Source organism: Zea mays, chromosome 2 (genome assembly GCF_902167145.1).
Source record: "Zea mays cultivar B73 chromosome 2, Zm-B73-REFERENCE-NAM-5.0, whole genome shotgun sequence".
Classification (NCBI taxonomy): Eukaryota; Viridiplantae; Streptophyta; class Magnoliopsida; order Poales; family Poaceae; genus Zea; species Zea mays.
Genome location: NC_050097.1, coordinates 92373548 through 92388994, shown reverse-complemented (window position 1 = coordinate 92388994; position 15447 = coordinate 92373548). Strand labels below are relative to the sequence as shown.

General features: G+C 46.3%; 1 protein-coding gene across 1 annotated transcript; it reads left to right on the top strand.

Annotated features, from left to right (window-relative positions):
• The first annotated feature begins 275 nt into the window (after window positions 1-275).
• On the top strand, window positions 276-1383 carry LOC103646692 (uncharacterized). Its single transcript, XM_008671393.2, has 2 exons — window positions 276-1107; window positions 1189-1383. Exons 1-2 carry the CDS (start codon window positions 391-393, stop codon window positions 1210-1212), a joined length of 741 nt encoding a protein of 246 aa, XP_008669615.1. The 5' UTR covers window positions 276-390; the 3' UTR covers window positions 1213-1383.
• The last annotated feature ends 14064 nt before the right edge of the window (window positions 1384-15447 follow it).

Below are 15447 nucleotides of genomic sequence, written 5' to 3'. Positions count from 1 at the left end.
TATACAACTTATTATTTGTATTTCATTCTCTCTACTAATAATTTTTATACCAAATCATGAATTCGTTGTTCATTACATAGATTTTGGATCATGATATCATTAATCATTACGATACTTATTAATTATGAGAAGAACAAGTATATTGGAGATGAAACCCGCGGGCAACCCATGGGTACCCGCTAACCCGATGGGTACGGTTTGGGCAAAATCTCAAACTCGTCATGGGTACGGGTTTTTTAATGGGCATAGATATTTTTCACGGGTATGGGGTTGGGACGGCAAAACCCAGCGGGTTTGTACCCGTTGCCATCTCTAGGTGAGATCTTCGTCTAGATTTTTGTTACCTTCGTGATGGATTGAGTGCTCTAACTTTAATTTGTTTTGCAGAGCATGTTGTTAAGCAAGGTGCTAAAAATGCAGCAGGATACTGAGGACAGAAAACACGAAGTCATAGTTAAAGGCTTAGAAGATAAAATAAAGGAATTTGAAGCTTCTCTAAAAGAAAAGGATTTCTTGCTGCAAACAGTCGAAGGTTCCCTTGCAGAAGTACAACCTCAAAATGCCAAATTGAGCGAGGAGCTGGACGAAGCTCGAAAAAATTTGGATGAAAGCTCACTGCGCTTTAACAACGAAACAAAAGAGCTCGAAGCGAAGGTCAAAGCCAAAACCGAAAGAAATTTGAAGCTACATGAAGCTTTTGAGAACCTTCGGAACAAGTGTGCTGGCTTTGCCACCCGGTGTGCTAATCGGTTGAAGGGGATATTCAACTCGGTTGGAGCTGATTCTGAAGAGATTAACCCTTCGGTCGAAGACATCCCCGGGGCCTTTGATCATATTGAAAATGAAGTTGAAGCCCTTGATGAAGTTATCACTAGGCACGGGGATTTCTGTGCCCTGGTAGCTTCTCGTGACACAACTGCTGCATTTATGAAGGCTGGATGCACTCATGCCATGGCGGTTAACAAGCCAACTTTCAATCTTTCAATGTCAGATATAGTTGATATCCCAGCCGAAGCCCGAAGCATAGGAAACAAATTTATTACCCAAATTTGGGCTAAGGGTGGGCATGAGTTGGCTAGGGATGAAGCTCGAAAACTGCTCAATTCAGTATGAAACTTTTACCTGTCTTTTTACCTTGGTTTTCCTTTATTAAATTTCTGATTACCTTATACCTTCATCTGTCTATAGGATGGTGGCGCCGAAGCTTGTTGAGCCGAAGCTTGTTCCGAAGGGCTGAAGACTCTTAGAACTTCCTTTTGTAACTATCTATAGAAAACTTAGGATCTCTTGCAAAAGATTGTAAATGAACAAAATATTGTACTTATTTGTGAATACCTTGTAATATAATTTCACCTTTTTGCTCCTGTATGAACTGCTTTGTTATGGACGAAACCATCGTTTGCAATCTTTTTGAGGCGAAGGCGAAAAACATCTTCCCTTCTTTTCGTTCACATCAAAGCATTTTTTCATTAGAGACAAAGTACCTTCCCTTCTTTTCTCTGATACGAAGGATCTTCGTACTCAACGAAGCATTTTGTCACTGGGGACAAACATCTTTTGTCTTTCCCGTTAATGTCTGTGCTTTGTCATGATGATGATCCTAAGAATGTCTAATGAATGTTTGTATGAATGCAAAAAAAATGAGGTGATGAATTGTGCAAATGTATGCCAGAAACACACCCAGACTCTGCATCCCCTTAGGAACGAATTTGGAGTCTCTTCACCTTTTACTTAGGTGGTATTTCAGCTCTACATCCCCTACTTTGGAGCTAAGCTCTGCATCCCCTTAGTAACGACTTTGGAGCTTCTTCGCCTTTTACTTAGGTGGTATCTTGGCTCTGCATTCACTTAAGAACGACTTTTGAGCTTCGGAACTTACTCTGCGCTCCCTTAGGAATGACTTTGTAGCTTCTTCACCTCTTAGGTGACATTTTAGCTCTGCATCCCCTTAGGGACAACTTTTGAGCTTCTCTTTGTCCTTTTTGCACTCGATGGTGCGGATCCTGATGTTAGATTTTACATATGGGGGAATTTGGCCCTTGTATTGCATAGGCCTAAACAAAAAAATGAAAATTACAACATATGGCCCCATTAAAAACCTTTCTCCTCTCTTGAAAGGAAAAGGGTGCCATAAGGAAAAAATAAGAAAATTACATTATTTACACATAATATCTTTTGTTACTTGGCAGTCACCTTCGTCCTCTGTCGAAGCTAAAGTTCTTATTGAACCCGTTCTTGCTTCTTTCAGTGTAATTGCTTCGTCACCGAACAAAAGCTTGAACGGAGTAAATCCTGTCGACCTTGACACAGCAATGTTGTGGTTCCAGACCACTTTTATTAATTCATCTGGCCACTTTCCCTTAGGCTGATTGAAGATTGACTTTATTATTCCTGTTATTATAATTCTATTTGCCCTTTCTACCAATCCATTCGAATTCGGATGCCTCACTAATGCGAAGTGTAGTTTTGTACCAATCTGGCTACAAAAGGTTTTGAAAGTTTCGGCATCGAACTAAGTTCCATTATCAACGGTGATAGCCTTCGGCACGCCAAAGCGACAAACGATGTTCTGCTAGAAGAATTTCTGTACTGTGATCGAAGTTATTGTAGCCAAAGGCTTTGCTTCAATTCACTTAGAAAAAGATTCCACCGCCACCACAACATATTTCAAGTTGCATTGTGCTGGTGGGAGTGGTCCTAACAGATCCAAACCCCATCTTTGTAGTGGCCAAGTTCGTTGTATTAGTTGGGTCAAAGACGAAGGTTGCTTCTTGTTGGTCACTTGTTCTTAAATGCTACGAGTTAAGAACAAGGCAACACAAATGTTAATGGTTAAATACCTTCGTCCTTCGAAGCATTATCTCCCTTAGGATATAATGATCTTCAGACGAAGGTCAAGAAGGACATACCTTCATCATCTCAATATGTAATAAAAGGCAGGAACATATGGGACATACAAAGAATATGAATAATCATATTTAATCTATCAGATTATCTATATTTTCATTATATAATCATGAATAAACATTTATGGTATTAAATTACATTTGTACCTTCGGCTTGACAGAAGGTAAGAATCCAATAGTGACGTGTAAGTGAATACAAGTCAGCATGAACAGTACGATGTTACTGTTTATCTATTTATAGGCACAGGACGTAGCCTGGGTAAAATTACATCCAAGTCATTGACATTTACTATTGACTAAGGAGTAATCTGTCGATGACCAAACAGTCTTTTTCCCTTTAGGTCAGTTTTATTCTTCATCACCGTTTTTGTGCTAAGCCGAAGCTTCTCCATCCATAGCTTCGGAACTGATTCATCCTTCTTCCAGACTGTTCCTTTCATACCGTGCGCACCTTCATCTCAAAGCCGAAGGTTCCTATAACAGTATATTACACTTGAAAAACATGTTAGTCGTGTTTTTGAGGACCTTCGGAAGACGAAGGCCCCCAACACTTCTGGTCTCTGGCGCATCTTTGGCAATTTTCACATTTTTTAACTAATTCTGCTGCATCCGAAGCTGCCTTTGGCCAGTAAAAACCTTGTCTGAAAACCTTCCCCAGCAGGGGCCTAGACCCAATGTGGGCCCCACATAGTCCTGCATGTATCTCCTTCATTAATTCTTGTCCTTCGGTTCTGGACAAACACTTGAGCAATGGAGAGCAAACTTCGTGCTTGTATAACTCCCCTTCTATTATTACATATGGTCTTGTCCTTGCTTTCATTCTTTTATTATAAACTTCGTCATCCGAAAGACAATTGCCCTGGACGAAAGATACAATCTCAGTCCTCCAATCTTCGCTGTGTACCGGTGAAATTGTGAGCACTGCTCTTTCCATGAGCTCAACTGAAGGTGCTTTTATCGTTTCAAAAATTACTTCCGAAGGTAGCGGGATCCCCTGTGCCACCAATTTGGCTAATAAGTCTGGATGCTCATTTTCTCCCCTTGGGATATTCTTTACATAGAAACCTTCAAAAGAGGCTTCCAACCTTCGGACTGCATCTAGATATTTTTCAAGCTTCGGGTCTCTTGCCTTGCTGCTTTTGTCCACATGACCCGATATAACTTGTGAATCAGTCTTGAGAATCGCCCTTCTTATACCCATTGTCTTAAGTTTCCGAAACCCCAAGAGGAGGGATTCATACTCTGCAATATTATTTGTGCAGCTCAAGTCCAATCTTACTGCATAACAGGTTGACTCTGGATGGTGCAGCTAGGACGGCAGCTGCCCCTGCACCGAAGGTTCCCCAAGACCCATCACAAAATATCGTCCAAGCTTCGACATCATTTATTCTTTCTTCATCCTGAGCCCCTGGCGTCCAATCAGCAATGAAGTCTGCTAACGCCTTAGATTGAATCGAAGACCTATGTACATAATCAATGGTGAATTCATTGAGTTCTGCGGCCCATTTTCCGACCCTTCCTGTAGCTTCTCTATTCCTCATCATGTCCTTCAGGGGTTGTGATGAAGGCACTATTATGTGATATGCTTGGAAGTAGTGTCGAAGCTTCCTGGAGGCCATCAATACAGCATACAGTACCTTCTCCAATTCTGTGTAATTCTTCTTTGATGGGCCGAGTACTTCGGAGATGATACCGGTGCTTGCTTTTTTTATTTGGCCATCTTGTTTCTCTTGTACAAGTGCCGCACTAACCGCAGCATGGGAAGCAGCCACATATAGAAGTAATGGGGTCCCTAATGAAGGTGGGGTTAGTGTTGTTAAATATATCAAGTACTGCTTCAGCTCCTCGAAGGCTTTCTGCTGGGCTAGACCCCATTGGAAGACTTGTAAATTATAAACTTTAAACATGAACTTCACACAGGGTTAGGATTAGAAACAAATAATAATGAATACGGAGTGCGAAAGAGGGTTCTTGCTATGAGTTGTTCAATCAATGCGGATAACTTTGGGAGCTAACTCAAAAGATTGTGAGCAAGAGAACTTACAGAGAGGGGAGAGGAAGAATCAAATCATAAGGTAATAATCAACACAAATGAACACAACGATTTGTTTCCTGAGGTTCGGTTCCAATGAACCTACTCTCCGTTGAGGAGGCCACGAAGGCTGGGTCTTTTTCAACCCTTTCCCTCCCTCAAGCGATCACTTAGACCGGTTGAGTGCTTCTTCTTAATCTCAAGGATCACTAAGACCCCGCAAGGACCACCACAAACTTAGGTGTCTCTTGCTAGCTTTACAAGTCACTAGAGAGTTTAGAAGGAGATGAAGAAAGCACGATTACTAGCCAAGCAACATGAGCAACAAATGAAACACGAATCACACTCTCTCAAGTCACTAATCACTAATGATCACTTGTCTCAATTGTGGAACTTGGAGAGGTTTGGAAGCTTTGAATGTGTCTTGGAATGGATTGCTTGCTCTTGTATTGAATGTGTATGAGTAGAATGCATGGATGAGTTGAATAGAGGTGGTTGGGGTTATATTTATAGCCACCAACCACTTCCTAGTAGTTGCCCTTGTTTGTAACACCCTGAATTTGGGGTATAAATTTTTTTTCTAATATTCACCAAATACAGGTGTTACCCTCTATTTCCTTTTCTTGTTTTTTCCTAAATATAAGTGTTAATTTTAGCAGAATAAAACCATAGGGGAGTTTTGTTGTTGCATCTCTTGCTGGAGCACATGTATTCTAAAATGGCCTTGATGTGCCTTCATTTGGAAATAATAAAAAATACCATTCAATTTTTTGGTAAAAGGGAGGGGCACGTCCCTATACCTTGGCCCAGTCGTCTCCTAGGCTCCCAGCCCCAAATCATGCGCGCAGGTGCAGATGCAGCATGCAGCCAATCAGCCACACCCTCGTCGTGGGCCCACCCATCAGTTCCTGAACATCCACCTCCGCTCAGCCTTTTCTATTGTGTGGTTGCTGAGGGGCCTGCATGTCATATTCTCCCCTCTCCCCACAACCGCCTTCATCCGATCAGCACTGTCTAGGCCGAGGAAAGCGGCTGCACGCCCATGACGTGATACTTTGGCAATCGTCGCTCCTTAAAATCCTCAACATCGTAGTGTGCACCCATCTCGCAGCAACTCCTCGTTCCCGTGCTTATGCCATGCTCGTCGTCCCTGTACAGCAGTCGCCGTCATCGCACGTTCATCGCTGTGTGGAGGAGTTTGCGCTGTGTACGCCGTCGTTCCTCCAGTGAGCCCTTCTCTTGCCCCCTCTTCCTCAGTCCCCTGGGCACCTCTACCATGGAGAGCACGCCGCGCTCCTATGGTCGTGGCTCCTCAGATCCGCGCATCGTTTCTCCCTAACAAGTGGTTGTGCCCACCCCTACCGTCGAGTTCACCCCTGCGCATGCGTACGCCCCGCGCGCATCGTCTGCGAGCCCCGCCGGTGCCGCCCTTCGTTGCGTGCTACGCAAGCAGCAGCCGCTGTGTCGGCGAGCCGTCCGCGCCCGCTGCTGTGTCGTGGTGCAGCTGCGCCGCGTCCAACACCCCGGCGAGCGGCCAGCAGCGCCACGGCTAGCTGCCCCTGCCCTCCCCTAGTCAAGCCCCATGGTCGATCCCCTCTCCTGCCTCTCTGTTAGCCGTGGATGTGAGCAGGGCGCATCCGCGTTCGCTTCACCTCCCGACCGTGAGTTCCATGCATGCCATGGCTGCGAGCTTTACCACAGCCGCACTGCCATGTCGCGCTGCCTACGTAGCCTCACCCACCGGGAGTTCTCGCTGCATGATCCAATTTTGCTGCATGCAAGCAAGAATAACCAGAAGAAATCGTCTCCCCAATCATGGTCATCCGTGTGGCTAAGTTTCAGCCAATCAGTTTACGACACGTCATAATAATTCATGATTTAGTAATTATTCCATATTTCTTTATGTTAATTACTCGTTTCGATCTGTTTCAGACTTCTAGTTGTGTTAGTTTTTGTAATAATGTCGTGTACGTGTTAATATTATTAACACGTCCTAACACATGTTTTAGTTAGTTAACTATTTATTTATCCAATAATTATTAAAATAGTGATTTAATTAAAACTAAGTTATAATTTTAATTTGTACTTTATAAGTACATGTTAATGTGATTATACAAACTCAAATGTTTTTATGCAGTACTTACTTAGTATAAATGAGATATCAGTTAGTGATTCTTGTGTGTTCGCGTCATGCGCCATAACCTGCGCACGACTTGCCTGTGTTGTTCGCGCGTCGCCGTTCGAGCAAGTCGCGATTCGCGCACTTTAATAAAATTGGTTCGCCACATCATTCATATTAAATAATTAATTTGTTGTTTAGTTATCGGTTATTAAAATAGAAATTCAATCGAATCTAATTTATAATTTTATTTACGTGTGTGTAAATACATGTTATCGTGATTATGCCAACTTAATGTTGTATTCAATATTTGGTTATTATAAAACGACACAATTTAGTAGCGTTCGTATGTCGTGTCGTTTATTAGCCACGAGTTGTTAGTTATTCAACATATTTTGCGTCGTGTACCTATTTCTAACCGTTCCAGTTGTGTTAACTTTATAATAACATTGTCTACGCGTTAAAAACATATTGTGTCATGACGCATGTTTCACTAATGTATTAAAAGATTGTGTTTATCTGATTGTAATTTAAATAGCAATTTAATTAGAACTAATTTATAGTTTTAAGTTGCGTTTTTTAATACACGTTAACATGATTAATCTCATATTTAAAATTTTTGAATTAATACTTTTTTAGTATAATCACGACGTCTGTTAGTGATGCTCGTGTGTCGCACGCGCTGTTTACGAGTTATTCGCATGTGCTGCGCTCGCCGTCGTCGAGCTGTTCACGCGCGTTGTGCTCGTTGTCATGTTGTTCAGGCACGTCGTTGAATTGTTTGCGCTCTGTCTCGCACTATTTAACACAGTGTCGCATGTCGTCACGCATCATTCGTGTGTGTCGCATACGTCGTTTCCTCGTGTCGTCGTGTTATTCGCACGACGTACGCGCATGCTGGCTCGCGCGTATCTCCCTTGTCGATCATGTGTGTTGCGCGACGTATGCGTGTGATAATAAATTGTTTTCGCTTATAAACACTTATGTTAATAACGTTGATTCGTCAAGTCGCATATTTTAGATAATTAACTTAAGGTTGGCTCGACTAATATCTATTAGATTAATATTCCAAATAGATTAAATGTGTAGTGTTCAACTTGTGCGTTTATAATAAACATTAACATGGCTAATATTAACTTAACTACTATTTTTAATAGTTGTTTAGTATAAATGTGTCACCTATTTAGTTTTCTCGCCTGTCGTGCGTGTTGTTCCGCACGTGGTAGCGTGCTGATTCATGTCTTGTTCGCGCGGTCGCGCGCACTATTTCGTGTGTCGTCAGCATGCTATGTCACGTGTGTCCGCGCGTCGGTTGCACGCTGTCATGTCGTTTCGCGCATCGTAAACTCGTCTCGCTTAGAATCTCTCGTGCTAACTATATTACTTGTTTATTTGAGAGTTGTTAGTGTAACAGATTTAATCAAAACTAAATAGCAGTTATAATTTATATTTCATAATGTCGAATTAAATGTTATGGTTAATAATTGTTTAGCATAAACCCGTTAACTTCTTGACCATAACTTCGAGTTCGACATTTCTTTTCCTCGTGTGACCGTAGTAGCAAACTCTATTTCGTATTGCATGTTTTGATTATGTTTTTATTTGTATGGTTTAATGTTCTTATGCATATATATGTTTGTTTGCTTGTGCCCGTTCGTCTTCGTTGTGTGTCATGAATAGATCGTGAGATGTTCCCGAGCTTCGAGGAATCGACGATCAGACTTTGACGACCAAGTGATCAAGTTCTTCGAGTTCTACGGGATTGAAGATCCTGAGCATCTGTTTGGTGAAGGCAAGTGTCCTCTGACCCATTATGTCTCATCCACTTATAATTCATTGTTCCGCATTACTTAATTGAAACCTAAGGATTGACTAGATTTGTATTTACCTTGTCCTTGATTACCTTTTGGGTTACTATGGTTAGCTTCATGCTATTGCTTTACTTTAATCAATGAACATGATGTGAACACTTATGATATGATGTTGTCATTATGATTATGATGATGATCTTGTGATATTTTAGGGGACTCGGACCATTTTTCTGAGTCCTCTCTGTAAGGACCTAATCGTTGAGGACCATCCGGGATAACAGTGCAACAATGAGAGTGGAATGGGACGCCCTTAGCTGAATAATTAGATAAACCTGGGGGTCTAGTTGGCTTTGCCTGAGGGCCGTCAATGTGGCCGGGGCGTAGTGCTCGCTCTGCCAAGGGGGTGCAGAGGTTCATTCGATTTGGTTTTGTTAGTCACCCACCTTGGGGAGGTGTACTGTGTTTGTACGACTGGTGAAACCTAACGAGCAGCTATGCACCAGGGGAGTCTTTGTAAAGGCTGTAGTGAAACCTTGCCGACTCACCATGGTAGTGCTTGAGGGTTTGATCGATCCAAGGCAAAAAGGGATCACGACTCGTGGATAAAGTGTGCAACCTCTGTAGAGGATTAGAAATTGATATATCAGTCGTGCTTACGGTTAAGAGCGGCCTTGGGATCCTCTTTGATTAGAGATACAGATGATCTGAGATACTATGGTTCTATTGATGGTTTTGGCTACGATGATGATAATGATGTTCCTCGATGAGGAAATGATCCATTGTTTGGTTATTGCTAAAACTTGGATTCTACTAATAATGAATATCTGATGAACTAAAAGCAACTGCTTGATCCATTGTTTGGTTATTGCTAAAACTTGCGCGGAGTGTCTTTTTGAATAAAAGACTGATTAACGCACTTGTTGTGCTATTCCGGCTGCACCCTTAGGCGACTTTTGTGCGGAGTGTCTTTTGAATAAAAGACTGATTAACACACTTGTTGTGCTATTCCGGCTGCACCCTTAGGCGACTTTTGCGCGGAGTGTCGCACGCGAGGGTAGTCTGTGCTGCCTCTCACGGTGACTTCGGAGTGGTCGAATGCCGAAGACCGTCGATGCGGTCTTTTTCGACATGTTGTATCTTAGTTTTTGCGGGGGATTTTTGCAGATATATTACATGGCTCCGACTCATTAAAAACCTCACCCCCCGGGAGGAAAAGAGTGCGGGCCTGAATAATACTGTTTGGTGAATTACAAGGGCACGTAGGCCCTGAGGATTTAAACAAAAAATTTGCGGAGATTGTCAATGTTCCAGGAATGGTCTAGGTCTTCGCCGGATGGTGTTGTTAGCCTGTATGCGCTGGGGGACGCCTTCGACTTGACGATGAATGGACCCTCCCACTTTGGCTCCAGCTTCCCCTGTGACTCTGTCCGAGTGGTTCGGATGAGTACGAGGTCTCCTTCGTTGAATTCTCTTGGGACGACTGCGTGGTCGCGCCAGGCCTTCGTTTGAGCTTGGTATTTGTTGAGGGCCTGCAAGGCAACGACGCGGTCTCCGTCGATGAGGTCTTTGGACGTTGGTTCGTCTACGTCGGGGACGGCTGATGCACTTGTTCGAGGTGACCCGTGCTTTATTTCCTGCAGGGTCATGGCCTCTGATCCGTATAGTAGACGAAAAGGAGTGAATCCAGTCGCCCGACATTCGGTCGTGTTTAGTGCCTAGACTACTTCAGGTAGCTGGTTGGACCATTTAGCCTTCCTGTCGTCGAGAAGCCTTTTCTTGATGGCAGTGAAAATCTTACCGTTGGCGCGCTCGACGACGCCGTTAGATTGTGGGTGATATACTGAGGCGAAGGCGAGCTTGGTGCCAATGGAGAAGCAGAAGTCCCTGAAGTCCTGGCTGTCAAACTGTTTGCCATTGTCGACTGTGAGCTCGGACGGGACTCCGAATTGGCAAACAATGTTTTGCCAGAAGAATTTCTGGGCAGTCTTCGACGTTACTGTGGATACTTCCCTTGCTTCGATCCACTTGGTAAAATACTCGACGACAACGAAGGTGAACTTGAGGTTCCCTTGGGCCGTGGGTAGTGGCCCGACAATGTCCAGCCCCCAGCGTTGAAGTGGCCATGTGTGGGCAATCAGCTTTGTGAATTGCGAAGGGTTGCCCGATCAAGGAGAAAACTTCTGGCAGGCTTCGCACGACCTCGTGACTCGATTCGCGGCGCAGATTATAGCGGGCCAGTAGAACCCTTGACGGATCACTTTGGCAGCGAGGGCCCTAGGCCCCGAGTGAGAGCCACAAGTTCCGCTGTGGACTTCGCACAGGATCTGGATGCCTTCCGTTTCGGTGACGCATTTAAGCATGGGTTGACTGACCCCCTTATTGTATAGCTGGCCCTCAATGATTGCGAAGTCCCGGCTTCGGTGCTTGAGGCGCTTGGCCTCGTTGACGTCGCTTGGATGGTAATATCCTTGCAGGAACAGGGTTATTGGGGCCCGCCAATCTTCGGTCATGATGAGGTTGACTATGTGATGGCCCTCAGTGTCGTTGGTTATTTGTAGACCCTCTGGACTGCGGACGGCTAGCGTGCCGATGACGTGGTAGAACACGTCGGAGGGAAAGGCTTTGCCTCTGGCGGCTGTTTTGGCCAATGTGTCGGCTTCCTCGTTCTTGGCTTGGTCCACATGCTGCAAGGTAAAGCCCTTAAATTGTCTCTCAAGACCACGAACAGCCGTGAGATACTGCATGAGTGCGGGGTCTTTTGCTGAATATTATTTTTCGACCTGGCCGGCAACCACTTTGGAATCTGTTTTGATTATGCAGGTGGTGACACCAAGCGCTCTTAGCTTGCGAAGACCCAGGATGACAGCTTCGTATTCTGCTACGTTGTTGGTGCATCTGTCGGACTCCAAAGCAAAGTTGAGGCGTGCTGCATATCTGTGTTTCACCCCTGTGGGTGATGTGATGACTGCATCCGCGCCTGCCCCCACATGGCACCATGTGCCGTCGCAGTGGATGGTCCACACTTTCTCTGCAGGCTCATCCTGCTGCGTTATTGGCCCTGTCCGGTCAACGATGAAGTCTGCTAGGGCTTGCGACTTGATTGTTGTCCTGGGTTCGAAGGTGATATGGTAGCCGGAGAGCTCGGCTGCCCATTTGGCGATCCGGACAGACGCCTCCGGGTTGCGGAACAGCTCTCCCAGTCCCCTGTCCGAGGCGACTCGCACCTTGAATGCTTCGAAGTAGTGGCGCAGCTTGCGTGAGGCCATGACGACTGCGTAGGAGATTTTTTCCAACTCAGTCATGTTACACTTAGAGGACGTGAGGACCTCGGACATGTAGTAGACTGGACACTGCCGAGTCGTGCCCTCCCTGTTTTGCTCTTGGACTAGGGCTACGCTGACTGCATGTGGTGAGGCGGCGATGTAGGGTAGCAGCGGCAGCGAAGGGTCTGGACTGGTGAGAATAGCCAATTCTGACAGGTGCTGCTTGAGTGATGTGAAGGTTGCTGCCTATTCTGGTCCCCACGCGAAGTCTTTCGCGCCATGTAGTGTTTTGAGGAAAGGTAGACTCCGCTCGGCGGACTTGGAGATGAATCTGTTCAGAGCGGCTAATCTGTCTGTTAGATGCTGGACGTCCCTGGCTAACTACAGGGGTGTCATGTTGATTATTGCCTGAATCTTGGTCGGGTTGGCTTCGATCCCGCGGTGCGACATCAAGTAGCCCAGTATCTTCCCCTGGCGGACCCCGAAGACGCACTTCTCGGGGTTGAGGCGAAATCGTGCGTCCCTCATGCTTGCGAATGTCTCTGCGAGGTCGGCCAGGTGATCCGCCTTATTTTTGCTGGCGACGACGATGTCGTCCACATACGTGAAGATGTTCCGGCCTACTTGGCTCTCAAGCACCGTCTTGGTGAGGCGAGAGAAGGTTGACCCAGCGTTCTTGAGTCCCTCCGGCATCTTGATGAAGCAGTACGTGCCGAAGGGTGTAATGAAACTGGTACTGGCCTTGTCCTCCTCCTTCATATATATTTGGTGGTAGCCAGAGAAGCAGTCGAGGAGTGACATGACTTCGCATCCGGCCGCACTATCGACGATCTTGTCGATCCGTGGCAGCGGGAAATTATCTTTGGGGCAGGCCTTGCTGAGACTGGTGAAATCGATGCACATCCACCACTTGCTGCTCTTCTTTTACACCATGACTACGTTGGCGAGCCACGTAGGGTAGGCGACTGGCTCGATGAAATTGGCCTCCAGTAGGTGGTGTACTTCGGCTTTGGCGGCTTCTGTTTTTTCACCGGACATTTTGCGCAACCGCTGCTTCTTTGGGCGCACCGAAGGGTCGATGCCCAGACTGTGCTCGATGACGGTGCGACTGACTCTGACCAGGTCAAGGGCAGACCAGGCGAAGACGTCCTTATTTCTGGAGAGACAGGAGATGAGTTTCTCCTCGTCTTGCGAAGTTAGGTCTTCGCTTATGATGATCGTTTGCTTGGGCGTTGCTGGGTCAAGGGTAACTGTCTTCGTTCCGTCGTTGCTCTGCAGCTGTGCCTTTTCATGCTCGTTGGCGGCTGGGCGAGTAGCCTCAGGGACTTCGCGCTGCGTCGTAAGGAAGTGTACGTTCCGTTGACCGGGAACGAAGTCTCTCTCAATGTTACGCGCAGTCTGCTGGTTTCCGTACACCGTTATTACGCCTTGCGGACCAGGAATTTTCATGCAGAGGTATAATCCGTGGATGGCTGCTTCAAATTTGTTGATAGAGCCCCGACCCATCATGGCGTTGTAGGGGTAGACCATGTCAACGATGTCAAAGGTGACCTGTTCGCTTCACGCATTGGGCGCTACACCGAAGGATAGGGGTAGCTCTATCCCCACAGGGAAGGTGCCCTTGCCACCGAAGCCATATAGGGGATTGTCCGAAGGCTTGAGTAAACTGTGGCTGATGCCCATGCGATCGAAGGCGTGGAGGAAGATGATGTCCGACTGGCTGCCGTTGTCAACTAAGACTTTGTGCAGGTCCCAGCCTGCCACACTGCAGTTGATTACCATGGCGTCAACGTGGGGTGCGCTGCGCAGATCAACATCTCTGGCGTCGAAGGTCATCGGCACATGGGACCACTTCGTTTGCACGACTGGGCCGGTGATGGCGACGTGGTTGATGCTTCGGTAGTGCTCCCTCTTTTGTCGCTTCGTGTCGAAGTCGACGCTGGACCCTCCAGTGATCATGTGAATGACTCTGGGATACGGCTGATCAGCGAAGTCTTCCTGTTTTGGTGCTTGGGGTGATTTTGGTGCTGGATGTAGGGATGGCAACGAGTACATACCCGTCAGGTAGTACCATTCCATACCCATACCCATCAAAAAAAATTCTACCCGTCGGGCTACCCATATATACTCGCGGGTATAAAATCTTACCCATACCCGTACCCGCGCGGGTATTTTTACTCGTCGGGTAACCCGTACCCGCTAGGGAAGTCTTAAATTCTAATATACCAATCACTCAAATATTAAATAAACATATAAAAACAACTTCAACTTCACATGTAACAAATCATATGATTACATAACTTGGTATCTAGACAAATGATAGCTAGATAAGGGTTTTATTTTAGCTAAGATGGGCTTTATTAGATGGTTATAGTTATATTGATGCGGGTATATTTTACCCATGGGTAGACGGGTATGGGTAGTTCCAACCCATACCCGTACCCGTCTACCCAACGGGTAGAGGTTTTTACCCGTTAACATACCCGCGGGTAGAGGAATCATCCCGTACCCGCCTTCATATCGGGTAAAATCCATCAGGTATTCGGGTTTCGGGTACCCATTGCCATCTCTAGCTGGATGTTTGGCTGATGCGGGTGCGGAGGCGGGAGTGGGGGTGGTATGACTTGTACCTCCTTGTGGTGTTGGTATGTGTGGTTGGGTAAATGTTGGGCAGGGCCGTGGTTGTATGGTTGTGGGAGGTGGTGTTGATATGTGTGCGCGACAACTCTTGGGTTGTCGGCGGGTTGTGCCCGAGACATCCTATCCCTGGTGGCCTTCGTTTCCGGGCAATCCCTCGTTGGGTGCGCGCAGTCTTCGCCGTGAAACAGGCAGTAAAATCTGCGCGGCTGCTACGCCTGTCCCCGGCCCCGACCACGTGTGCCATTGCCGCGGCACTGGGGGGATAATCTTGACGGCGAGGGGCCTTGCCGGCGGGGTGCTGGTTGGCAATGTTATGCACCTGATGCTGACTGCGTCTGTCCCGACCGGAGTCTGACTGTGAAGGTCTTGTCCATGTTCGGCTGGACTACGGAGGGTCCTTAGGCTTTCTTTGAGACTCGACCTTGCGCTGGTGGAGCTCTTCGAATCTGGCGTACTTTTCAAACAACTGATAGAGTTCTTGGAGGTTTTTGGGTAGGTCCCTGATGCAGTGACTGTACAGGACGCCAGCCCGAAGGCCACTGATGGCGTAGTGTATGGCAATTTGGTCGTCGACCGAGGGCAGTTGTGACTTGAGAGTCAGGAACTTGCGGTAGTACTCCCGCAGGGTTTCTTTCTCCAGCTGTTTGTAGAGTGACAGTTCGACCAAGGCATCAGT

Excerpts from the sequence above, each read along its gene's own strand:
- LOC103646692 (XM_008671393.2), top strand. The coding sequence starts at position 391 with ATGTTGTTAAGCAAGGTGCTAAAAATGCAGCAGGATACTGAGGACAGA. Across the intron at positions 1,108-1,188 it reads CTCGAAAACTGCTCAATTCA|GATGGTGGCGCCGAAGCTTG; the intron begins GTATGAAACTTT and ends ATCTGTCTATAG.